Source organism: Lotus japonicus, chromosome 4 (genome assembly GCF_012489685.1).
Source record: "Lotus japonicus ecotype B-129 chromosome 4, LjGifu_v1.2".
Taxonomy (NCBI): domain Eukaryota; kingdom Viridiplantae; phylum Streptophyta; class Magnoliopsida; order Fabales; family Fabaceae; genus Lotus; species Lotus japonicus.
In genome coordinates, this window is record NC_080044.1 from 60,853,238 (window position 1) to 60,877,636 (window position 24,399).

Genomic DNA, 24,399 nt, shown 5'->3' on the forward strand with positions numbered 1-24,399 from the left:
GTAAATGAAAGTTAAAATAATAAAGAAAAAAACATGGAAGATGAAAAGGTTCCAAAATGTAATTTTGAGACAGAAGAATATACATGTTCTAAAATAAGTTTAATAAATCTTAATAAAAAATTGTAACGATATAAAAGTTGAAAGTTTTGTTAAAAAAAAACAAGAGTTTAATAGATATGTACGGTCGGTGCTAAATAGTTTTACACAGACAACCAATCACAACATGCCACATAGGATGACTGTGTAAAAATTGTTTACACTGACGGTGCACATCCATTTAATTCAAAAAACAAAGTTGAGAATTTGTCTCTAAAAACTAAAAAGTGTTAGTAGCTAACAATTTTGTTCTCATACGATCATTCATGGTATTATTTGTGTATTATATAGGTCAAGTTAACCTTTGTACTTTATTGTTAGATAAAATCACAAGTCACAATAACTTAATTAAGCACTTATGGTTATAAGCCACCATATTAATAAAATAATATTTAAAAAAATTATTGAAATAAATTGAAAATAAGTTATATATAACATAAGCTCTTTTTTCATAAGCTATTCTGAGTAGCTTATGAAAATAAGCTTAAAACTGCTTATGGTAGGTTATAAGCTGTTTGCATAAGTTCTTCCAAACATTTGCACAACCGTTTATCCTATCGAATAAGCTCTCTAGGGTGGATCTTTTAAAAATTGGTTATTTTTGATATTTTACAAGATATTATATATATATATATATATATATATATATATATATATAATATAACCATGCCCTTCATCTTCCTCAACCCACCCCACACTCCCTGCAAACCATTCGTTCAGCAGCGTCGAGCCTTCCTTGCACCTACAGCAGCCACCACCGCCGCGACGCCCTTCCCACGCGTGCACCGCCGCGTTCTCTTCTGCCACAGCCCGTGAGTGCTGTTCACAAGGCTCCTGCTTGTTCGGTAGCAATTTCAAAGGTAGTACATAAAGCGAAAACCTGGGGTTTCAATTTCAAATTCAAACTTGTTTCATTTAGACTGAGAGAAGTGAAAGAGTGTTGCAGTGATTGAGAAGAAACCATGGAGAGTGGTCAACGGCGTGTGGGTTTACTCTACGACGAGAGGATGTGCAAGCACCACGTACCAGACGACGGTTACCACCCCGAAACCCCTGATCGCATTAGGGTTATCTGGAACAAGCTTCAATCCACCGGAATTACTGACCGGTAACGTTTTCTGAATCATTCATTTTTGTGGAGATGATTCATAATTGTGTTCTGAATGTGTTTGCTGTTGTTTGTTTTATCAGGTGTGTGATTTTGGAAGCCAAGAAAGCTGAGGACGAACAGTTGCTATCAGTTCATACCAAAAAACATGTTGATCTCATTAACAAGATTAGCTCAAAGCTATACGATTCGCGTAGGCTTAAGATCGCGCATAAATTGGATTCTGTTTACTTCAATGAGGGTTCTTCAGAAGCTGCTTATCTTGCTGCTGGCTCTGCTATAGAGGTCATATTTCAGGATTTTATGTTATTATTGTCCTTGGTCATATTACAAGATAGTAGTATAGGTAAGGAATTAGGGCAATAGCTATAGATAGTTTCCATGTTCTCTTAAAAACCCTGCTTACTGCATATTGAATTCGCGATCCTGTGTACCTCATACCGGGTTCCTTGTAAAGAAAGTTTATAATGTATAAGGCGAAGAATTGTGTGCTTACATAAGTTGCGTATCTATATCGGTTTACTGGCAATATATACGAATCTAGGCTTTAGAAAATATATGAGACGATCTCCGCCTAAATGGTAACAGAAAATTATATATGAGATACAAAAAACCCCTAAAAGGATGGAGCTGGTATCTACCCCTAGCCAAGCATAGAAAAATAATAGGTGAGTTTCAGTGTGACTTTGGGAGATTCTGCATTGAGTTGTGGGGGTTATAGGTTCTTATCTCGAAATAAGACCCTTCTTTTGTGGTGGTACCACTGCATGCTTCTAGCCCTCCCCAGACCTCACACTTCATCTGATATAAGTAATCTTTGTATTATATTCTTTTGAAAACTTTATGAACCTTAACTAACTAAAGATGCTTTGACAAACAGGTTGTTAAAAGAGTGGCAAGCAGGGAGTTGCATTCTGCTGTTGCTGTTGTTAGACCTCCAGGTCATCATGCAGAACCAAATGAAGCCAAGGGATTTTGTCTGTTCAACAATGTGGCAGTTGCTGCATCTTATCTCTTAGATCAAAGGGTAAGTAATGCAACAACTAGTATCAATTATGTATTTTCACAGAGTTTTAAGTCTTTGATCATCAGTTGCTTCATTCCCGCCTTTATTTTTCTGGGTTTTCCATGTGCATGACAGCCAGACTTAGGGGTAAAGAAAATTTTAATTGTTGACTGGGACATCCATCATGGAAACGGTACTCAAAAAATATTCCTGGATGATTCTCGAGTTCTATTCTTCTCCGTTCACAGGTGGGTTAGTTATTCTCATGTATTTTCTCATTATCTTTACTGGTTGGTAATCTTGTTTTTCTTTCGTAGTTTTTTTTATTCTGTAAATATTAGCTGCTATTAATTTTTGTAGCTTTGTTCGATAATGTGATAGGGCTTCGCTACTAGGTTGTTTCCCCTTTTTTAAATTGGTGATTTTGGGGTCGAGTCTCTGAGAATGACTTCCAATTTATGGGTTTGAGATGAAACTCGATTTTTGTTGTATCATTTACCTAGTTGGTCCTCAATCATATTAACTTTCCTATTAATACAGGCATGAATTTGGGAGCTTTTATCCATCTAGTGATGATGGGTTTTATACCATGATTGGAAAAGGAGCAGGTGCTGGTTATAATATAAATGTGCCATGGGAGAATGGGAGATGTGGTGATGCAGACTACATTGCAGTGTGGGACCACATTTTGCTCCCTGTTGCCAAAGAATTTAGTCCAGACATAATTATAGTTTCTGCTGGATTTGATGCAGGTCTGTGGTTGAACAATTTGCCATTTTTTTCTCTCTAGGGGTGAGTGGGTTGTTTGTTTTTCAAACTGCTTCTGAGGTCAGGACTTTAAGTAAGCATGTGTTCTTGAAGTCTAGTTTGCTTGTTTAAGAAAGGACTGATGGTCCCGCGTAGCCTATTTCAATGAGGTGCCTTGTGTTTGGGTCAGTTGATATGGTAACATTTTAAGTGTAATAACGATTTACCTTTTTAATGTAACAGCTGTTGGTGACCCTCTGGGCGGATGTCGTGTCACACCATTTGGTTATTCTGTTCTGTTAAAAAAGGTTAATTTTCATGATTATTTCCTTCATTTGTTTATTGTAATGCTGAAGACAAGTTTAATTAATACAAAAAATTAAAATTGGATCCTAGGCATGTTATTTTCATATTCTATCATGATTTGGTATGTTATTATTATTATTATTCAATTGTGCTGTTTTTCTGTCATAAAATATTTACGTTTTAGTTTATACTTCTCATCAAGGTTTGAAAGAACATGTGACAACTAAAAACTTTAATTTTCTGATCACTATTTCTGTGACTTGTGCTTTTCCCTTTTATTTTTCAGTTGCTGCATCTGGCTGAAGGTAGGGTTGTACTGGTTTTAGAAGGAGGTTATAATCTTGATTCAATTGCAAAATCAATGCATGCCTGTTTGGAAGTTTTGCTAGAAGACAAGCCTCTTATTGGATCCTCAGAGGCCTATCCATTTGAGTCTACATGGCGCGTCATTCAAGCGGTATTACCACATGATACTGATAGTTGTTGTTTCCTTATTTTTTGGACGGGGGTTTGGTTTTGTCCATTTCCCTACCATTTTGTTATTGGATTTATCATTTATGTGACCTAGGATTTACAAGAGATTATTTTAATACTAAAGTGGCATGCATATTTTTCAGGTTCGGCAGGAGTTAAGTCCCTTTTGGCCAACACTTGCCTGTGAATTACCACAAAAATTAATTAGTCAAATAGCACCACCTCCGGTAACGTACTTTCAATTATTGTTGTTTTCTGTTAGATAGTTAATATCTTATCCTATATTTGTAGAGTAAATCACTTAAAATTTTTGTCCAGGATTATATAATTGTAAAATACAAATTAAATAATGCTGATAAAAGAGTGTTCAAGCATTTATTACTGCGTATGCAATTTGTTATTTTACAAGTGTTAAAAATATAATATAAAAATCATTCATGTGTCTTCACTCAAGCTTAAGCTTTTAGGATAGTTGGTTCATGACAATGAGATTTATCAATAACCGGAATTAAGGTTGGTTACTGTAAATCAGATTTAACTAAAGTTCTTCGTAATCGAAATGAAAGTTTTTATTGGCATGCTGTCCTTTGCTGGCTGAAGCAGGCCATGACCTTTTATTGAAATGTTATTGATTGTATTTTTTTTTTCTTTGGGAAGTCTCATGGAAGTTAATTGCTGAACTTAACTCATTTTCTTTAGAAATTTTTGTTTACGATAAGATAATTAACAATCTCGCCTTTTTTCATACATGTATGCCTGATAAGTACAATTTTAGTTATGCTATAATTTCATTAAAATATGGTGAGAGCATAATAATGAATTATGTACGTGTGGATGATTCAAAGGAAGTACAATTTGGAAACTATTTACCTTAAGATATGTATTTCTTTTATGCATACCTTCTTGTGTGTTTGATTGTATTGTTTTCATCCTATGTATGGGCAAGAATTCTCATATCAAAATGTTTTCCTTTATCAGGATTCTCTTATTTCAAGCTCTGACTCAGAGACTGAGGATGACAAGGGCCAAATCAATTCAGAAAAACTTGCAGAGCTTCTTGAGGATGTTATAAAACCACTTTCCAAGCTGAATGTTGATGCAGGTAACCATGGTTTGTCTCAAGATAGCTTTTAAAATTTGAGAAACTCCTCACAAAGATTACATAGTATAGTGATAGGCTAAGTGGGGGAGAAGCCTTAGTCACTTCCACAAGGGACCTGTGGTTAGAAGTGATCATGCCCTCCCCCTCTTCTTAGTCCCCTTTTCTCGTGTCTATTGGGCCTTCCCTAGTTGTCTGTTTCTTTGTCTTGTAGTAGTGTTGTCTTTTTCTCCTTTTGAACCTGCGAGCCGCTAGGCAACATGTTTCTGGTCCGTGTGTGCTATTTGTCCCCTTTGTGCCATGAATCCCTGCTCTTATGTTGTCTCTAACTCCTATCTCAATGGTTTGGTGTTGCATGGTTTTGCTCGTGTCCCCGACTAAGTGGCCGTCTCTTAGGGTCTTTCCACGTCCCGAGCCTCATAACCAATGGTTTGGTTTTGCGCTCGCCTTACCTCTCTTTCGAGAAAAATTTGACATAACTCTTAAAAAATTCCCCACGTTAAAAACTTCAAATTTTTACACGTTATGCTCATCATTCTAGGCTCTTAACAACTTTTGAAATTCTACGTTAGAAACATCTTCAACTTTTTAAAATCCGATGCCAGTATCTCCCTGCCCCCTTTTAACATAAGAAATTGTAACTATTTAACACCGAAATACCTGGCAAGGCTTTGATCCTTTGACCTTTTTTATCACTTTTTTATTACTTGATAAGCTCTATGCGTGATGCAGATGAAGAGACTGATGCTTCTAGTTCTTGGCGATCAGAGTTGTCAAATGTTTGCATATGGTATGCCTCATATGGATCAAATATGTGGAAGTCAAGATTATCTTGTTACATAGCAGGTGGACAGGTAATGAAACATTCAAGTCAAGTTGCTTTTTTTACATTGCACTTGAAAATTCTTTATTTTATTTCTTTAATCTTGTTCTTTCCTTTTATGTATTGATTTGGTTAGTTAGCTGTACTTACAATATAGAATAGGAATATGATTCAATTGCTGTTTTCAATCCCTAAAATTAAGGGATTCATTTTTTTATTGTAAATATAAATTCAAATGCAGCAAATTCAGTAAGATTGATTTCTCAAGTGCAGTCATGAAACGAATATGTATCTTTCATTCATTCCAACCATTCCATCAGCATTGAAATTTTATATATAGTAGTCAGATTTTGAAAAGATTTATATTTGTTAGCGTTCACTGTTTCTTATTCTTGTCATCAATTTGTTGCTGAGGGGGGCAAGCCAGCCCTGGAGTTTCTTTTGTTTTTATTTGATTTGATTTGTGAAAATTACATTGTGATTTGTTGCTAGTAATTGTGTTGATTGCAAACTTGATCATGAGATTCCATGATCTTGCCATTTTCAGGGGATTGATGCATGCTAGATTGCGAGTGAAATCGCATTGAGATAAACATTCAAGGTTGTAGGATCATGCAATACCTGATCCTTTTGATAAACCACATGTTTATACCCAAGTTATATATCCTTAGTCTGTACTTTATGCACGACTTGTGCCCTATTTTTTCCTCGTCATCGACTAAAAACTGTAACACTTAGTCATTCACAGCATCTGTCTTTTCCTTTGGTTAGTCTTTGTTCTTTGTTCTATCTCTGCTCTTGGATTCATAACTTGTCTCTGCGGCCTTTTTCTGTCTTTGGATCTTTGCTCTTTGTTCACTTTTCAAGAAAACATGGCTTCAAGTGTTGCTAGTTTTTGTTTTGAGGCTAGTGGAAGTGGCAAGGGGAAGGAGGTTGATTCCCATGGAGGTGTTGTGAGTGGAAATGGAAGTGGAAGATCTATCCTTCGCAAGAAGGCTGCTACAATGAGGACTGATATGGCTTGGAACCATGTTGTTTCTATTGATAGGGATGTAAGTAAAATTGTGCAAGTATTGTGAGAACTGTTATACCAGAGGGGTGTATCATTTGAGGGATCATTTAGCAGGATCTAAGAAAGATGTTGGAGCATGCCTAGACCAGTCCTATAATTTATTTGCATCACCTTACTAAAGGGACTGATTTGATTAGACTTGCTATTATACATTTTGCAGCTTCTTACTTGACTTTGGTAAGCTTGCATGACAACAAGAGAACATCATTAAGAATGTTTACATCCAAATATCGGAATGATAGTTTACGAAGACTTAGGATGGCAGGGTTGTTGAAAATCTAGTTAAAGATAAGGGGTTTCGGTAATATATTTTGAATCGCTTGAAGGGCGCTTCTGAACTTGTATTTCTTATGAAAATCTTGATATGGCTTATATGACTGGCTATGAGTTGTATAAGATCTCATGCTTATGAATTTTCAGCTTAAGTTCAGTTTAATGATGTGATTTAGAGGTTATTTTCCTTATCTGAGTCATTTTCTAATTTTGCATTTTTCATAGGATCTTCTGATGTTTTACGATCCTGTGAGATCTTTCACCCCCCCCCCCCCCCCCGATCTTAAGTAAAATCTAGATTTTGACAACAATTATAAATAGTTAGCCTTTCATTCTGACATGATTAAGTCTGGCGCTTTCAGGCTTTAGGGTGATCAACTCATCATCACAAAAAGATGCAACCTGCTTTTCATTTCTTGCTTCCATTCTTTCATTTTCTACAGCTTTGTTTCCTCTGTTGTCTGTCATAGTTTTATAAAGATTTCAAGAATGATTTTTCAGGTGGAAGGTATGCAGAAGCACTGTCCCGGTTCAGTAAACAAAACTCTGCCAAAGGAGATCCTGTGGAAGACTTTCCCTTGCCATATATTTTTCGGTCGCGATTTCTCCCGTTCTTGGGGTCCTGGAGGGGTTGCGTTTCTTAATCCTGAGAGAAACATGCAGCACAGCACCTACTTGTGCCTGTACAAAATTTCGTAAGTAGATCCGTCTTCGAGTCTACTTATATTTGCATAAAATATCTCTTTCCAACCTTTGCGGTCAGAGCATGACATTGTTGGATCCTCATATGTTACAGGCTAGAGCAGTTCAATGATATTTTATTTCATGAAAATGGTTTAAGCCTTAATGCTGGTTCACCTTTATTTGATACAACTACCCTGAATACTATCTCTGTCAAGGAGTTCGATTCTCAGGAGATTGTCAAGGTAATCCATACTCCTTACTCATTTTCTGATTACTTAGTGCATTTATTTTATTTCATCATTTTCTGAGTGATTACTGCATTTGCTGCTTTGGTCATGGCTTTTTTCTGATGGTTTCATGCAGGGTGGTTGGTATGGTAATGTCGTCTACTTAGGAAAGGAGCAGGATATTCCAATAATTACCATGACGTGAGTAACAAACTATACTTTATAGTTGTCGTATTTAGGTGACTTAATAGCACGTTGGGATCAGCTTATTTTTTCTCAGAATCGATTTTGGCACCTACTCACATAAGTTTCTCCCCTGAATTAATTGACTTCAGAGTCAACTTTAAAAGGATTATCAACTTTAGAATCAACTTTAAAAGGATTATCAACTTTAGAATAGACTTAATGCTGTTCCATTCCATATTTCCTTAACCAGGTGTTCGCTTCATGATATTGAGCGCTTCAAATCTGGAAAGCTACCATTGCGTGCGCCGAATAAAGCATATGCCAACACCTTAATAAAAGGGTTGGTGGAGGGAGAGCAGCTTTCAGAGGATGAAGCCATCGCTTACATAGAAGCTGCTGCTAAATCACTATGATTTGCATAGGCATGTCATTGGCTTTGGGTGTAAATCTTCTAGAGCAGCTTACTGGTAATAGTTAAAGTATTTTTTTGTCCTAGATAGCAAAACCCTATGATGGTGGTGTTTCAAGGCTTCATATTTTGCGCAGTTTTGTGTATGCCTCGTGCATCGGCTGCTTTTTATTTGCTTCAGTGCTGGTGCCTTTATTGCATCATTTGCATGTATATTTATTTTTAAGGGATTGCATGTATATGTATATTTATATTTTGTGAGTGATACCATTTGGTCCCGTCAAAGGACAAACTCGTTGACATTTGGTCTGTAACTATTGAAGATTTGAAGCCAAGAAATGTCTAAATGACTGAATTAAAACATAAACACATGCTGCATATGTTTAATTAGTCGTTAATAGCATTGTTGTAAAAACAGTTGAGATTCGTCCAGGAAAAAAATCGGTGAAACTGGTCTAACCATATCCAGATTGGTGGAAAATTGTCAATTTTACTCGTCTGAAACCAATCTAAGTATGTTTGAATTAACTTCTCTTTTTCCAGAATTAATTATGAAACTTAAAGCTACTCACATAGTTTTTTTCCTAGAAAGTATTCTCACTTCAGAATCAATTGTAAAAGAGTTTTTAAAGATACATAGGCTACATAATATTTTGTATGACAAAGTTACCTCTTATCGTGTTTTAAAACTTAAAACGGTATTTTAAAAGTTTTCTTCCTAGAATTAATCGGACTAGGCAGTTCTTCTCTTCTCTATGACGGAGCACTACTTGGATTGGTTGTGAGTGTGTGGCGGAGCTGATAGTCCACAACGTGAATGGTACTTATAGATATGCTTACAAAAAAAAAACGTATAGAAGATACTCCGACACTCAAATTAGTAAGAGAACAATAAGACCATCCACAATGGATGGTTGAATTGATTGTTTAAGTTTGTTGAATTTTGTTGAAGGAGTTTAGTGGTTGTTGAAGTTGGTTGGAAGGGAGGAGAGAGAAGAAAATTGTTGAAGATTTTCAACAAAAATAAAGAGCCTGCGGTGTGGCACGTGGCGCGAGGCCAGTGGCCACCGCAGGCGCGTGTAACACACGCGCAGACAAGGCGCGTGTGCAGGAAAGAGAATTTTTTTTTTCAGCCCCTGCCACGTGGCTTCCTCTGATTGGTTGCTCCAGATTTCATTTTTCCTTATCTTTTAAACTCAATTATTTCATCAAAAAAAATATTTTCTAAAAAAAAAAAATTAAACCAAAATTCATGATTTTTTTTTCTCTATAAATAGAGACTTGGTTCGTTTGATTTGGACACAGAAAAAAAAACCAAGTTTTTTCACTCTCTTATTATCTCTCTCACCATCTTATTTATCTATCTATTAGCATTTGTATTGAAATGGATCCCAACAACCACCATTTCAACACCCAGAATTCTTCAAACAACCCATTTTACAACCAAAATCACAACAACTATGAAGATCCAAATCAAATTTCTTACCAACGTCCTCAAAATCCCACCAATTATCAAGTCCCACATCAATTCTTCAACCAACGTCCTCAAAATCCAAACTATTATCAAGTCCCACATCAAATCTCCAACCAACGTCCTCGAAATCCAAACTGTTATCCAGATCCAAATCAATATTCGTACCAACCTCCTCAAAACATACAAAATTTTAACCAGTCATCAATTGTTCCAAACTCTCATCCATCTTATGGATCTGTGAGATATTCATCTCAAACACAAACACCCCAGTCTAGTGGTTATATGCCAGTGGTTCCTGAAAATTTTCCGAGTGTTGATGAACCGGAATTTCCGGAATTTTCAACACAAGTGAATCTTGGTGGCGGGTCAGCTGATAATGAAGTCAATGAAATCACTCCTAAGAACAAAAAAGCCCATTCACCCGCATGGAACACTGCACAAAATCTAGTGCTAATTAGTGGGTGGATTAATTGTGGAACAAACAGTGTTGTCGGAAGAAACCAGAAAGGAGAAACATTTTGGAGAGATATTGCTGAGTATTGTAATGAGCATTGCTCATTCGATCCTCCGCGCGATTGGGTTGCCTGCCGAAACCGTTGGAATTATATGAACACAAGACTGGGTAAATGGATTGGCGCTTATGATAGCGCTAAGCGTGAGCACCGAAGCGGTTGGTCGGAGGATGATGTTATCGCAAGAGCGCAGGATGTACCACCCACAACAATGCGAATGTTAGCATATGGTGTGGCAGCAGATGCGGTCGATGAGTACATCAAAATTGGAGGTACTACAACATTGGAGTGTTTACGTAGATTCTGTAAAGGAATCATACGATTGTATGAGCAACAGTACCTGAGAGCACCAACCCAAGAAGACTTGCAAAGAATACTACATGCTAATGACATGCGGGGGTTCCCAGGCATGATCGGGAGTATTGACTGCATGCACTGGGAGTAGAAAAATTGTCCTAAAGCATGGGAAGGTCAATTTACTAGAGGGGATAAGGGAACCACAACATTTATTCTTGAAGCAGTTGCAACTTATGACCTATGGATCTGGCATGCCTTTTTTTTATGTCCTGGAACGTTGAACGACATAAACGTTCTAGATCGGTCTCCAGTGTTTGATGACGTGGAACAGGGAAAGGCTCTAGCTGTGAATTTCTTTGTGAATCAACGTCCCTATAATATGGCATATTATCTAGCCGATGGTATCTATCATTCTTATCCAACTTTCGTCAAAACGATTAGACTTCCTCAAAGTGAACCCGATAAGTTATTTGCAAAAGTTCAGGAGGGATGTCGGAAGGACATCGAACATGCATTTGGAGTTCTTCAAGCTCGTTTTAAAATCATCCGTGAACCAGCTCGCTTGTGGGACATAGATGACTTGAGTATCATTATGAGGTCATGCATCATATTACATAATATGATTGTCGAGGATGAACGAGATTCATATGCTCAACGTTGGACCGATTTTGAGCGATCTAGGGAAGGTGGATCTAGTACACAGCAACCATACTCGACCGAGGTTTTACCCGCTTTTGCAAATCATGTGCGTGCTAGATCCGAGTTGCGTGATTCAAATGTTCATCATGAACTGCAAGCAGATCTAGTGAAGCACATCTGGGCAAAGTTTGGAATGTCTCAGGATTGAAGATGATTTGTATCGTACTAATTACGTTATTTGTGTGTTGTGTGCTTAGTTTTTCCTTGTCTTGCATTTTAAGATATTGTGTGCTTAGTTTGTTGTCTTGCATTTTATTTTAAGAAAATAATTGTATGCTTTTTGTTGTCTTGCATTTTAAGTTAAGAAAAAAAAAATTATAGTCTATATTTAAAAAAATAAATTTTTTAAGTGTTTATTGTTTTAATTTAATTTAAATCGATAATTGTACTTTTATGTTATTATAAAAACAAAAATATAAAATTAAATAAAAATGTGAAATAAAAAAGTGGTGGGGTAGGGTGAGTGGTGGGGTAGGGTGTTGAGAGTTAAGTAAAACCATTGGAGTGGGTAATTGTTGAGAGTTTGTTGAATTGGAGAGAGAAGATGATGTGGAGTATTGGGAAGAGAAAAAGTGGGGTAGGAAATGGTTAAACAAAACATTTTTTGTTTAACCATTGTATATGGTTTAAGAGAATCTCTAGGTCTTAGCATAAGTCAAAGAATGAATATAATGTAAATAAATGAATAACCACACTTGTATTTATAGGCTCAAGGCTCGTCATTGTTTCCTGTGACCACCTTGCTTCATTCATTGTTTCTCGACCTTTACATGACGACCACAGCTCAGACACTGACTGAGACAGGGGTGTTCCTTTACTAAGTCATCAAGTCTACTCAACCACTTTGCTTAAGAGCAAATCCTTTGGAGAAATTGCGAAGGGATTATTACAGCTGAAATCCTCTAATCCCCTCCTCTTTGCCTAACATGATAAGAGATAAAATCCCTCGCCCTCATTGAGTGAACCATCACTAGGTAGGCCGTGACTTTATAGAACTTTCATATTATGGTGGCAACCATTCGATTTACTCTCAAAATAGTGTTAAAACCTGGAAACAGAACGAACTCCAATAGAAGAAATGGAACATCTTTTTTATTTAATCAACACATTTTTTGTTTTTGATACAAAATGGACAGAAATACAATGACTAATTTCCATCAAAATTTGTGCAAATATATCATGTATTCATATTTTTCTCAACTGTAGCATAAATAATTCTACAGAGGCTTATCGAAACACTATCTTAAAAATTAAAGAATGGATTAATAATTGAAGCTGGCAAAATTTCGAACTTAAACATCACTCAAGGTTACACTGTTGAAGAATGGATAATTCCCACTGTTGTTTTCTCATCGACCTTTTATACTGGCATGTCCAGAATCGCCCAGATGCTTATGTAATTTATTCCTGTGGATCAAACCAAATGAAGTTATAAAACAGTTTATTCTGAAAACAAAAAAAACATTATTTGATAAACAAAAGACACACAAATTACCTTGACTCAAACTCCTCTCCACATGCCTCACAAATATTGTCAAGATTCTTTGATGCCTTATTTAAGAAACAAAATCAATAATTAGAACATAATGCAAAACGAATTGCTAGATTGTAAGTCATGACTACAAGAAGCAATCAACGTTATCATGGCTACAGTTTAACTAAGCGCAATAAGCACAATATAATGGAAATAGGAAAAAACCAGGATAGTTGTCCATTTAAGAAAGCACAATATAAGCGCTTATTCATAAATTAATATGCGCAGCTTGTGAAAATAAGCTCAAAACAGCTTATATGTAGGTCATATGCTAATTGCATGAGCTCTCCCAAACACTTACATAAACTTCTATAACATAATTTCATCTTAACTAGCTGCATATTAGAAGAACATAACTAGTTGTTATTCAAGTTTAAGGAAACTACAAAAACAAAAGACAGTACAACAAAGCAGCAGCATATCTCAAAAGCCATGACATATATGATAAAGGGATTGGAGAACATGTATGTTCATAAGTTCTTACCTTTGCTTTTCTTCCTTTGGATGAAGTTTTTGCTCTAGTTTTCGCATCCTTGGAAGTTCCTTTCTTGTCAACTGGTTGATTTGAACTCTTCTTATCTCTACCTACCTGCTCATTCTCTTTACCATTTTCCTCATTTTCCACAGAATACTGGGAACTAGACTCTTCTGCAAAAGAATTATTATTTCCATCACTGTTTCTATTCTCATAATTAGCACTGAAAGCAGCCCCATGAGGTTCATCCACCCTACCCTTCTCTTTCTTGGCTCGACGCTTCTTTCTTGTGCTCTTCTGGTTGTTATATTCCATAAAGCCAACCCCATCATTCTCATTCTTATTCTCATTCTCATTTTCATCCACATTCTCATTCTCATTCTCAGTTTGAGATGGAGTTACTGAAGCCTTGGGCTTCTGTGTTGAAGCACCGGGTTTTTTGCTCTTGCGCCCCGCCACCATTGCTTCAAGAAAACCATTTTCATCATCATCAAAATCAACTGAAACATCAGCCTTTTCACTCTCCTTTGAATGTGTGGCATCAAAATCATCATCATCATCATCGTTACCATCACCATCATCATTCAGTTTAACCTCATTTCTAGTCTCCTCTTCTGCAACATTAAGACCATCTCTAATCCTCTCCTCCAAATCATCAACCTCCTCCAATTGATCATCATTCACCTCAATTCCACCCTCCTCACTTTCCGGTCTCCCGTTCTCGGCTCCTACATCTTCTTCTTCTCCTTCCACCTCTGCTTCTAAATCCTCTTCATCGGCAAGTGAATCCTTGAACTCTGCAACTTTCTCCTTATGCTTCTTGGACTGCTCATGATTCTTCCATTGCTTCTCACTCTTAAACTTCTTCCCACAAAGCACACAATAAAACTCATTCTCATCCTTCTTCTCCTCCTCCTCCTCCACCTCCTCAAACCAGCTCGCCTCTTCCCCCTCCTCAACCTTAGCCCACTCAGGCTCCTCATAAGCCATAGCCCTCTCCTTCTTCTCCTTCTCCAACCTCTTCTTCTTCTCCCTCTCCTCCTCTTTCTTCTTCTCCATCTCAGCAACCTTCTTCACCTTCATATCAATCACCCTCTTATCCCTCTTCTTCGCAAAATCAGCCAACCTCCTCACCGTCTCATTGTACTCCTTCTTCGCCTTCCTCCTCACCTTATTATTCTCCTCCTCCATCAACCGCCGCGACCGCCGGTTCGGACCAGCCATCACATCATACTCATCCGCCCAGCAAAAGTCCATCACCGACGAAAACCCCATCCAGTAACCGTAAAACGCAGTGACCTGAGCATAGGGGCTATCCAAATTCCCCATGAGTGGAGCCTGAGGAACAGGTAAACCCATCTTCTTGGCGAAATTAACCTCATTAGCGTGGATTTTGTCGAAGACGCCGGAGTAGACCTTGTAGAAGCCCTTGCCGGAATCGGAGTAGCCGGAGAAGACGGAATTGGAGAAAAACGAGAAGAGGTCAGGGACGAGGGAGTTGGAGGAGGAGTTGGGGTCGGCGAAGAGGATTTGCGAACGGTGGGAGTCGTAGAAGGAGCGTTCTTTGGGGTCGGAGAGGACCTCATAGGCTTGTTGAAGCTCCTGGAACTGTGCGGTGGCTTCGGATTGGGAGATGCCGGTTTGGACGAGCTTGTCAGGGTGGCGCTGAAGGGCGAGGCGGCGGTAGGCTGATCGGATCTCGTCGGGGGTGCAATCACGGGGGAGGCCGAGAACCTCGTAGTGGCATCGCTTGGCCGACGACGACGCCATTGGAGGTTCTGCACAGAATTAGGGTTTTGGTTTTGCGTGTTCCCTTTAAAGAGGGATTTTGAAGTTGATGACAACACCAGGTAAAGGACAACGTATTTTGAGCTTTCTTTACTTTATTTTTTTTACGTCAATTTCTTTTCTTTTTTCATTACTCTGGTCAGGATAATAATAATAAATAAATAAATATTAATATTAGTATTATTATTTTTTTGAACTGTATGATTTTTTTTTTGAATATAAATGTATTATTATTATTAAGAAAAAAGAAAGTATGATAGCATAGTTATAGAGTAGGATATGATATGAGTAATATTTTGTTTGGAAAACTACAATAAGAGTATTATAACTTGGATTAAATATGATTTTTTCTCCTAGCGAATTATTGGTAATTTCCTATGAATTAAATTTTAAAATAAATAAATGTGTGGACTATGGAAATAATTTAGCTTTAATTCGTTCACTCATTTGAGAATGATGTGTCTAGATAGCGTGTCAATTTAAAATGATGTGTAATTTAGTGTGTATTTTTTCGGTTATGTATTTTATTAATTCCACTTGTTTAAAATGTCATAACCTAATTTGATCCTTTGATAGTTTGATTTCACCATCGGTTTGGGCAAAAACCTTGATTTTTAACTTAGTGTAGAATTTCACCCTTGCCCATCTTCATCCTCACATCAAATTTGCCGTTGTGAGGATCAAAGGTGACCTCATTTGATTTTGATGTGACTTTATCACATGACCTCCTTTGATTTTCACATGAATTTATATTTTAATCTTAATCATTCATGATTAAATTTAAGGATGATATTTATTCTCATGCTCTCATATAAACACATATTTCTCATAAGATACACTATATATATAAAGATAAAATTATATATATTAGCGAAAGCTTGAGAGCAGAAATACAAAGCAGACAATGACATCAACAATAAAAAGGTCGTTGAACACCTCAAAGCGAGGAAAACGTCCCAAAAAGACCAAGCTCGACCAATAAAATCCCAACAAAGAGCACCCAAGCTGCTAAAGAAAAAACAAGACAAAAGGTTGGCAAGGGAAAACAACAAAGGCAGCAAAAACCCAAAACAAATAACCCATTACAACCAAGGCCTTATAACCCCAAAGAACCGGCCAACAACAAAGAAAGATCAACCAGCTAAGAGCCCCCGTACAACCTCGGATAATTAGCAACGAGATGATCCGCATTACTATGAATGACTTCCTCGTTAGTGCCATCTTGAACGGGTATGTGAACTTTCCCTTCAACCCATATGTCCTTCCACCTCTCATCATTCGAGCTATCTCTCCTTTAGTTTTTTTTTTTTTTTAAATCCTCTTTAGTTCTTAATTATTCTATTCTATTTTTTAAAATCATAGCAACTATTATACAATTGAATGGTAATTTATGCTAAAATTTTAAAATCATTTATCCAACTTTCAAAAAAAAAAAAATCAATTATCCAAACCAGCAGCTTATTGAGAAAAAGCTGCAAGTTGTGGGGGAGCTTCCTCCACCACCACCATGAAGTTAAGCCAGAGCCCAATTTCACAAGCAAACCCAATCATGCAACTTCCTTTCTCATCAAACATTCCAATTTCTTCACACTCATTCTCTCCTCCTCTCACTTCAATCTCAACCTCCCTTCAATTCCCACGCGCCGTCACTACTGCAAACCAAGCCACCATTACCAACGATGCAGAACTGCCAACCATGTCCGAAATTCTATCAGCATCAAAATCACAGAACCTCCACCTTCAACTCCAAACCCTAGGACCCTTTTTCAGAATCACTGCCAGAAGCTCCGTCACGGAAGCAGAGCTCGGAAAAGCAGAGGGAATCGTAAGATTCTGGGTTGGAGGTAAAATTCTTCACCTGGATTCCATCAAGCTCCGCAGAGAAACACTCAACATGGAAAAATCGATTTTCGGGCTTGGATTGTACATTGGGGCTGTTGCGATTCGACATGGGTATGATTGTGGCTGCAAAACTGCTCAGTTGCTTGCCATCAATGATTCTGATCTTTACCATTCTAAGGTTTGCTTCAAGTGTTAGAAGTGATTTTTCACTTTTGAAGTTAATTCTTGGTTGTTTAGATGCTTTATTTCATAGTTAGTTCTGGTTCCAAAATCAATTGTTGGATGAAACTACAAATTTGCAGTGTACACAGTCAATTTTAGGATTTCACAACTGAATTATCCAAACATAAACCACGTCATTCGAACTTATTTTTATGGTAATTAATTTTATCAAAATCAATTCTATATACAATCAGATAATACTAATCCAAATGCGTGTGTGGAAGGTCTTGTTTGAGTTTATCTTATGACATAAGCACTTATGTAAGTGTTTTATAAGGTTATCAGTGTTCATTTTCTTAAGCCGCTTATATTAGCTTATAAATAAACACTTATATCCACCTATAAGCTATTTTGAGCTTATTTTGTTAAGCTTCTTAAATGAGCTTATTGTCATAAGTGCTTAATTAAGTTGTTTATCCAAATCTACTTAGGAACTTTTTGATGTGCATTCATAATCCTCAAGGAGTGTCTTGAACTTGAATGGAGTAAGACAGAGTTTGAGATATTTTTTGAATCTCGAGACTTTCCTTGCTTTGAATTGGACTACCATCTTAAAAAATTCTAGTTCATTATCTATTATGGTCATGGGACTAAAATAGTTGTATTTGATGTCTTTTTTATTTTGACAGTTGATTAGGTTCTACACCAGACTTGGATTTAAACCTGTGTACGAAGTGACTGGCTCATCGATTGGGGATCTTGCGCACCAGCTTGTGTGGGGAGGTGTTGGTACCCGCATGGATGCCAGTGTTGAGGAACTGATGATAAAATGGTGTAAAAGATTTAAAACAACACCCAACAAGTGATTTCATCAGTCAGTGACTCGTCTTTCTTTTTATATGTAGAGAGGTTAGATAAATCTTTAGCCTGTAAAATGTATTTATTTCAAAGGTTATATAGCATAGAAAGTTGAGAGTGTATGTATAAACATTATTCTAGGAAAGAAAAAAAGGGTTTTCCTTTCCTAGAGATACCTCATGATTAACTGATTATATAATTGATTCATTATTGATATTTATTTTGAGAGTATGATTTGCTGCTTGAGGTATACAGGAAATACTGAAATAGCTTGCTTAGAGACTCATAATGATAAATGAGAAGGACTATTATTGATGTATTTGCTTTCCTTTTTTAAATTGCTGTATATTTACAGGTTCTCTGGCAAAATAAAGGAAACTGCTCAAGATTCTGAAGGTTAGTATGCTTTCCTAGTTAAGGAATTGGTAAAACAGATAGCATTCCTTCAGAAACAAATTTAATAATTTTCCTTGTGGAAAACAAATCTAGTTGTGGTTTTGGTTGAAAATTTGGTGCACAAGTTCTTCAATTCTCTTGCTAAGTTAGACGGGCCACAATAGAAAACCCCTGCACAAGAAAACCCACAATCTCAGTTAGGAAAAACAACTCAACCTTATATCATTCTTATATATACTAAGGTCATTTATTTCAATCATTAAACAATATACAAAGTTCAGAGTGTATTTCTCACCAATCTTTGCTCCTCCATGCTTGCGAGCCAATCTGGAAAATATGTTGAACCAATTTGGTCGGGCAAAATGTGTGTGTATCTGTGAATTCCAAGAGAAAATTATTCCTTAATCTGGCAGTAGCAAAATGTGTAGACTTGACATGACAAATTGTTATTCCTAATGATTTTCAGTTGGAGTATTTAATAAGAACATGGTTTGAAATGAGATAAAATTAGGAATATTGCTTTGGTGTGCCGAACTTGATCAACAGCACTAGGACAATAACATAGCAATGTTTTAAACCGAAGGATCAAACCTAAACCATCTTATTTGTGAACTCCACTTAGAGCTTGCTAGTAATTTCTATATTGAAAAAACTATAGGGAAGATGCACTTACTGGAGTTCTGGAAACTATGTCAACGCCATTCTTGGCACGATACAAGGCCTGAATGACGCTTAGCAATGCTGAACGAACATCTCCCTCTGGATACACACTAGTTAGGAAATTATGCATTTCCACCACAGCCTTAAAAGATTACAAGAAAACTAGAACGGTCATAAAATGCTTGAAGATCTGAATAAACAATATAGTTGCACTAACTCAGTTTTTCTCAGGAGCATCCAATGCCAGAGTCAAATCAGGCATACCTGTTTTTTGGTTGAATTTGAGATTTCCTTCATGACATCTCTGAACCAATCAAAGGAGCTTTGCTCTTTTGTAACCCAATAAAGATATGCTTTTGATGGACCCTTTGTTAAGCTGCATTCTCTGAGATCACTCTATTTCAAATGCCCAAATATGTTGTTTGTTTCATGGAATAGAAGAAGAGCGATTGAATTTTAATAAAGGCGCTATGACAGTAAGTATAAATAGCAGAAGAAGAAGAAAGCTTACATGATCACTTTGTGCTGTCTTCACACCTTGAGCTACATCTTTGAGGATGCTAATGAAAGGTGTGGCACCTATGCCAAGGCCAATTAGCACCAGAATGTCATACTTTACATGGTCTTGAGAGGCAGAACCATAAGGGCCATCTATGTACAGTTTTGGACACCCTTGTAATCCAGACAACACTGCCTGCGGATAATCGAACAATTTTTAGACCTGAGAATTTGAGAAGCATAGTTCTTCACTTGAAAAATTCAATTGTTACTTTACCTCTTGGAATAGAGCATATATTTGGTAACTCCAGTCTCCAAGAGTTCTAATGTGCACACTGAGGTAGTCATCTTGTGGTCCTGATGTCAAGGAAAATGGATGCCTGAAAATTTATACATAAGAAACTCACATAGACTCTAAAATTTCCATAACAAACTAGATTAGTGGTACAAGGTCTCTTGAATAAAAAAGATCAAGCGATGGAAGTAGAAGTACCATTGAAAAGATGAAATTTGGGGGCACTGAATGAATATATACATGCCACTCTGGTACTTAAAACCATCTGGTTTTTGCATCTTGAGGTGCAGAACTTTTCCTGGGTAGAGACTTACCTGCATGCAAAATACAAAAGGAGAATAAGAAAATATTTATCATCATCAAGAACAATAATAGAAACTAGTAAATTTCAGATTTTGGACTGTACCATTAGAGTTTATCAAATGAAAAAGAAATTTTAAAAACAGTTTTTATGAAAAGTTGAATATAGTAAAGTTGATCAAATACCTTCAAAACATCAACTTCGTAGGATCCTGATCTAATTGCTCGGAAGAACCTCTCTCCAGCGTACAATAAAACTGGAAAAGCAATGTACATCCATGTCTGCACACAGAAAGATGGAGGGAATGAAAATCTACATCAAAATTTGTTCTGTAATTTTTTTTAGTTAAAGAGCTTTAGGACTTAAACTATCTTAGGCATGTAAAATAAACTAATAATGATGAGTAGATTAATCACCACACTAATGAGGAGTAGTTTAAATGATTTAGAATATGTCTTAGTTTAATATTGCATGCTCTCTCTCTCTCTCTCTCTCTCTCTCTCTCTCTCTCTCTCCCTTTTAAATATTTTATCATTTTTGGGTTACAAGAGGAAGATTATATTCATCATTGATCTTATTTAAAAAGAGAGGCACAAATTGAGTTCTACATGAATGGGTATCACGAGTTTCAAAGGGGTTTCCTATAAAAGACTAAAAGCATGTTTGGATCATTTTCTTTTTTCCTTAGAATCAATTATAACACCTAGAAGCTACTCACATAAGCTTCTTCCTAGAATTGATTTTAACTTTAGAGCCAATGGTAGAAGGGTTTCCAAACATGCACTAAGCTTGAATGAATTATTCAATTTTTAACCATTAGATGCATTTTGTTTAGAGGAGGGGAAAAAACTTTTCACTATATAAACTTTGAGATTAGAGCTAACAATAGTGTAACTTTCAAAAAAAAAAAAAACAATAGTGTAAACATAAAGTGCTAAAATTACGCCAAAAATATCACAAAGAAAGTGATATAACAAGGATGAAAGATAGACATTAAGAGGCTTACCGTTTTCTCCGCCCACTTGTTTGTTAGAAACAAGAACATGGAGTGAATAATGAGCAATATGTACACAAGGACAAACAAGTGGTGGGAGTACCAAAAGGTGTCATATCCAGTGACCTTTCGGAGGGACAAGGGTAGCACCGGTGAGCCACGCCTAGGCCACTTTGTTGCTAGTGAAAATGCAATGGCCATTAACACCACCATGGCAATCCCACTTGCCACCTCCGTCGTGGCTAAAATTTCTATGTACGATGGTTGGTGATACCCGAATCCAGCGGCGATAGTTTGCCGGAAAATTGATCTGTCTGAGTCACTGATTCTTGGGAAGTCACAGGCAAGGTGCGTCCCACCGTGCAAGATCACACCCACCACTATTCCTCCCGCAATAACCTGCATATATAGCCCATTTGAATAACTTTATCAAAAAAAAATTATTTCTACAGGTTGATGTTGTGAAATCTTAACTATGAAACATCACAATTGATTATGATCGACCACAGAGGCTAGATCATGTGCCTTTAAGTGAGGTTAAGAACTTAATTTAGATGAATGCAAGCCATATAGTGTTACATCATATAATGGATTTCCCATCTTAGGAGTGAATATTGTGTGACTTAAAGATGTTTAAGCTATTGACATGAAATGCTGGATCAATAAGAGGGCCTACCTTATGGAAATTAATGTTGTCATTAAATGGAATGACATAGTTAACACGACGGTTCTTGCGGAGCCAAGTGATGGTATTTCTACAAACAGGGAGAAGAACAAGGGCCATGTTGAGTTTCAAGGTCTCAGCTGCACCTTTTGCAGTTGGAAGACAGTACCCCATGACTTCAAACCCTGATCTAAGGCGATACTGAGCAAATTTCCATGAAAACAACCCAATGCATGCAAGCAGCCACACAAGAACAATCCAAGTACGCCGCCAGTAGGTTCTGAACAACACTTCAGCCCTTGACATTGGTTCTTGTTCTTCACACGAGCCACTGTTGTGAAAATTCTCTGTGCTGTCCCTTGCTGATACTTGTTTCATTGGAGAAGTTGTGACTGTCTTTGATAAGTTTGCCTTGAATAGAGACTCCATCTGAGATATCTACATACAATGAATTTCTTACTGTTAATAGTATGTTTGAACCGGCTTCTCTTTCCTCATAACCAATTCCGGAACCCAAAAGCTACTCAAAAAGAAGCTTTTTCCCAAAATTGATTTTGGCTCCATAATGCACTAAATAATATATATATACATATGGTTGAGGGTCATCTGGTGAATCCTCAATTTGCAAGGTTGAGGCTAATTTGTACCTCAATGTAGCCTTTGTTTTTGGTGTCAATAGATTCCATGATCAGAGCTGCATAGTCCTCTGCTTCATCACGTGTCACCGATAGCTTATTTATAGAAGCTGTTAGTAAAATTGTCTGCATAAGGACCAAAGTGATCATCAAATCAAGGTACATGAACATGCAGAAAAACTAATCACATATAATGATGATTTGTGCACACCCACTTGAATTAATTATAGAAGTATATTATAGTTTGTCTGCGGAAGAGCCAAAACTAACACGAACATGCACAACATGACAATTAACACATGAAATTTTGAGCAGCCTCAAAGCTAGTAATATTATTATTAACTATAAGAAAATAAGTAGCCAATCATTAAATAAGTGTTACCTGCTTTATGTCAGTCTCTGTAATTCTACCATCCATGTTTCTGTTGCACCTAAAGTAAAAAAAGCATAACAAAAATTACAAACTGATTTCAGAGTTGTGAAGAAAAGAGTTTAGTAGAGGAATTTTTATTTATTTTTACATGTCAAAGAAGATTCTCATTCTTGAGTTAAAAGAGTCATCTTTCATCCTAGACCAAAAATTGTGCAAATCAGTCTTGGTGATATCAGATTTCCAATATTTGCCTCCTCTTAGTGCTCTTAGCAATTCGGTGGCTATCCCTGGTGATGATTGCATCCCTTTTGGAAAATGACAAACTCCAAAAGTGAATAATTAAAATAATGGTTGGCAAAGTAACATCAAAACAGGTCGGCATACATAGACAAAACTTTCTAAAAAACAATAAAAGGATCAAGGAGACTTAAACTTGAGGAAATGTTAAACATTGCATATTGAAATAAATTGAGTAGGTAAAGGGTTAATAAAAATTAAAGATGATATAACTTGTCTTTGTATTCTTGCACTATAGTGTATGCGGAGAACATGGCCAACTGCTATAAGTGACACAAGATAAACAGAACAGGCCCCGAAAAGGACTGGTCAATCATGCATTGTGAATTATTATGAAATGATTTATGATTATGAAGCAAAGTGATAATGTTATAGTACTAAAAATGTTTGACTTTTTCTATATTCTCACCAATGCAGAACCCAAATTCAGACCAAGCTACAACCGGTTCAGGGCCGCCCCCGGTCCAGGCCACTCGGTCGAACCGCTTCTCCACTTCCTTCCACTCCATTCTACCCTGACCGACAATGTCATTGAGGAATCCTATGCTTTGAATAGCTTCATTTTCTGCCACCTCATGCAGTGGTGAGTCATCAAAGCCGGTTCGAACTGGAGACAAGGACTGAAGAACATACTCAGCAGTCCATGAAGAAGAAGAGGAGGAAGAGAAGGAGCATGAGGAGGATGAAGAAGAGGGTGATGATTTAAAGAGAGAAATGAGAGAATGGTCATGAAAAGTTTGAGCCTTTTCAAACCCATCCATTGATGGATTCTGAAAAAAATGAAGCTTCTTTATGATAATCAAGGTTTCATGGAAGGTGGAGATTCTATTATATCATGTTCTCAAGAAAATGTAGAGTGTGTGTGGTGATGGAAATATAAATTTGCTTCCAAGGAAAGAATGTCAATGGATTTTAAGTATTTGACATTTGAAGCAGAGAAGATGAGAGTTCTTAGCTGGAGTTGCTGGAATGAATGGAATTGTTTAAATTTTTCCTAGTGGGTTCAAGAAGTGGCCATTTTCTTGTCATTTTTTTCTCTTCTTTCTTTTCATGTAGAATTTTTCTTTGGGATTGAGTGGTTGAGCAAGGGAGATGATAAAGGACAAGTTTGATAGATTAATCAAAAGAATAATAG

General features: G+C 36.8%; 4 protein-coding genes across 9 annotated transcripts; 2 read left to right on the top strand and 2 right to left on the bottom strand.

The window, feature by feature from the left end:
- Positions 1–768: 768 nt before the first annotated feature.
- On the top strand, positions 769–8,877 carry LOC130711295 (histone deacetylase 5-like). 2 transcript variants are annotated; one of them, XM_057560850.1, is made up of 15 exons: positions 769–956; positions 1,043–1,204; positions 1,288–1,489; positions 2,085–2,231; positions 2,346–2,458; positions 2,751–2,962; positions 3,201–3,265; positions 3,550–3,720; positions 3,881–3,964; positions 4,716–4,839; positions 5,569–5,690; positions 7,506–7,699; positions 7,801–7,930; positions 8,052–8,116; positions 8,352–8,877. In XM_057560850.1, exons 2-15 carry the CDS (start codon positions 1,059–1,061, stop codon positions 8,512–8,514), a joined length of 1,938 nt encoding a protein of 645 aa, XP_057416833.1. In that variant the 5' UTR covers positions 769–956; positions 1,043–1,058; the 3' UTR covers positions 8,515–8,877. The 2 variants fall into 2 exon arrangements, with proteins under 2 accessions (XP_057416833.1, XP_057416832.1); XM_057560849.1 differs by having other exon boundaries at positions 769–1,204.
- A 3,685-nt stretch (positions 8,878–12,562) lies between these two features.
- Positions 12,563–15,343, bottom strand: LOC130713602 (DNAJ protein JJJ1 homolog). The gene is made up of 3 exons (XM_057563375.1): positions 13,511–15,343; positions 12,988–13,043; positions 12,563–12,899 (listed from the first exon to the last, which is right to left on the bottom strand). The coding sequence occupies exons 1-3, from the start codon at positions 15,269–15,271 to the stop codon at positions 12,842–12,844; spliced, it is 1,875 nt and encodes a 624-aa protein (XP_057419358.1). The 5' UTR covers positions 15,272–15,343; the 3' UTR covers positions 12,563–12,841.
- Positions 15,344–16,634: 1,291 nt separating this feature from the next.
- Positions 16,635–23,819, top strand: LOC130711095 (uncharacterized). Of its 3 annotated transcripts, none has more exons than XR_009010574.1 (4): positions 16,635–17,309; positions 17,983–18,202; positions 18,507–18,547; positions 19,439–20,262. XR_009010574.1 is itself a non-coding variant. In XM_057560555.1 (3 exons), exons 1-2 carry the CDS (start codon positions 16,797–16,799, stop codon positions 18,157–18,159), a joined length of 690 nt encoding a protein of 229 aa, XP_057416538.1. In that variant the 5' UTR covers positions 16,636–16,796; the 3' UTR covers positions 18,160–18,202; positions 18,507–18,910. The 3 variants fall into 3 exon arrangements, 1 of the variants encoding a protein (XP_057416538.1); XR_009010573.1 differs by lacking the exon at positions 19,439–20,262 and adding an exon at positions 23,682–23,819 and having other exon boundaries at positions 16,636–17,309; XM_057560555.1 differs by lacking the exon at positions 19,439–20,262 and having other exon boundaries at positions 16,636–17,309; positions 18,507–18,910.
- LOC130711094 (respiratory burst oxidase homolog protein A-like) lies at positions 18,441–24,025 on the bottom strand. 3 transcript variants are annotated; one of them, XM_057560552.1, is made up of 14 exons: positions 23,674–24,025; positions 23,116–23,272; positions 22,977–23,025; positions 22,607–22,720; positions 21,972–22,397; positions 21,308–21,694; positions 20,487–20,582; positions 20,199–20,314; positions 19,983–20,085; positions 19,719–19,901; positions 19,472–19,603; positions 19,221–19,349; positions 18,843–18,921; positions 18,441–18,718 (listed from the first exon to the last, which is right to left on the bottom strand). In XM_057560552.1, the coding sequence occupies exons 1-14, from the start codon at positions 24,023–24,025 to the stop codon at positions 18,609–18,611; spliced, it is 2,433 nt and encodes an 810-aa protein (XP_057416535.1). In that variant the 3' UTR covers positions 18,441–18,608. The 3 variants fall into 3 exon arrangements, with proteins under 3 accessions (XP_057416535.1, XP_057416537.1, XP_057416536.1); XM_057560554.1 differs by lacking the exons at positions 18,441–18,718; positions 18,843–18,921 and having other exon boundaries at positions 19,322–19,349; positions 19,472–19,583; XM_057560553.1 differs by lacking the exons at positions 18,441–18,718; positions 18,843–18,921; positions 19,221–19,349 and having other exon boundaries at positions 19,472–19,592.
- Between the last annotated feature and the right edge of the window lie 374 nt (positions 24,026–24,399).

Coding starts and splice junctions, on each gene's coding strand:
- LOC130711295 (XM_057560849.1), top strand. CDS start 1,059: ATGGAGAGTGGTCAACGGCGTGTGGGTTTACTCTACGACGAGAGGATG. Junction 2,459..2,750: donor CTATTCTTCTCCGTTCACAG/GTGGGTTAGTTA, acceptor CTATTAATACAG/GCATGAATTTGGGAGCTTTT. Junction 7,931..8,051: donor ATTCTCAGGAGATTGTCAAG/GTAATCCATACT, acceptor GGTTTCATGCAG/GGTGGTTGGTATGGTAATGT.
- LOC130713602 (XM_057563375.1), bottom strand. CDS start 15,271: ATGGCGTCGTCGTCGGCCAAGCGATGCCACTACGAGGTTCTCGGCCTC. Junction 13,044..13,510: donor CCAAAGGAAGAAAAGCAAAG/GTAAGAACTTAT, acceptor TTCTTAAATAAG/GCATCAAAGAATCTTGACAA. Junction 12,900..12,987: donor GGAGAGGAGTTTGAGTCAAG/GTAATTTGTGTG, acceptor TTTGATCCACAG/GAATAAATTACATAAGCATC.
- LOC130711095 (XM_057560555.1), top strand. CDS start 16,797: ATGAAGTTAAGCCAGAGCCCAATTTCACAAGCAAACCCAATCATGCAA. Junction 17,310..17,982: donor CTGATCTTTACCATTCTAAG/GTTTGCTTCAAG, acceptor TTATTTTGACAG/TTGATTAGGTTCTACACCAG.
- LOC130711094 (XM_057560552.1), bottom strand. CDS start 24,025: ATGGATGGGTTTGAAAAGGCTCAAACTTTTCATGACCATTCTCTCATT. Junction 22,398..22,606: donor AAAACAAAGGCTACATTGAG/GTACAAATTAGC, acceptor CATTGTATGTAG/ATATCTCAGATGGAGTCTCT. Junction 20,583..21,307: donor ACAAGTGGGCGGAGAAAACG/GTAAGCCTCTTA, acceptor TTCTGTGTGCAG/ACATGGATGTACATTGCTTT.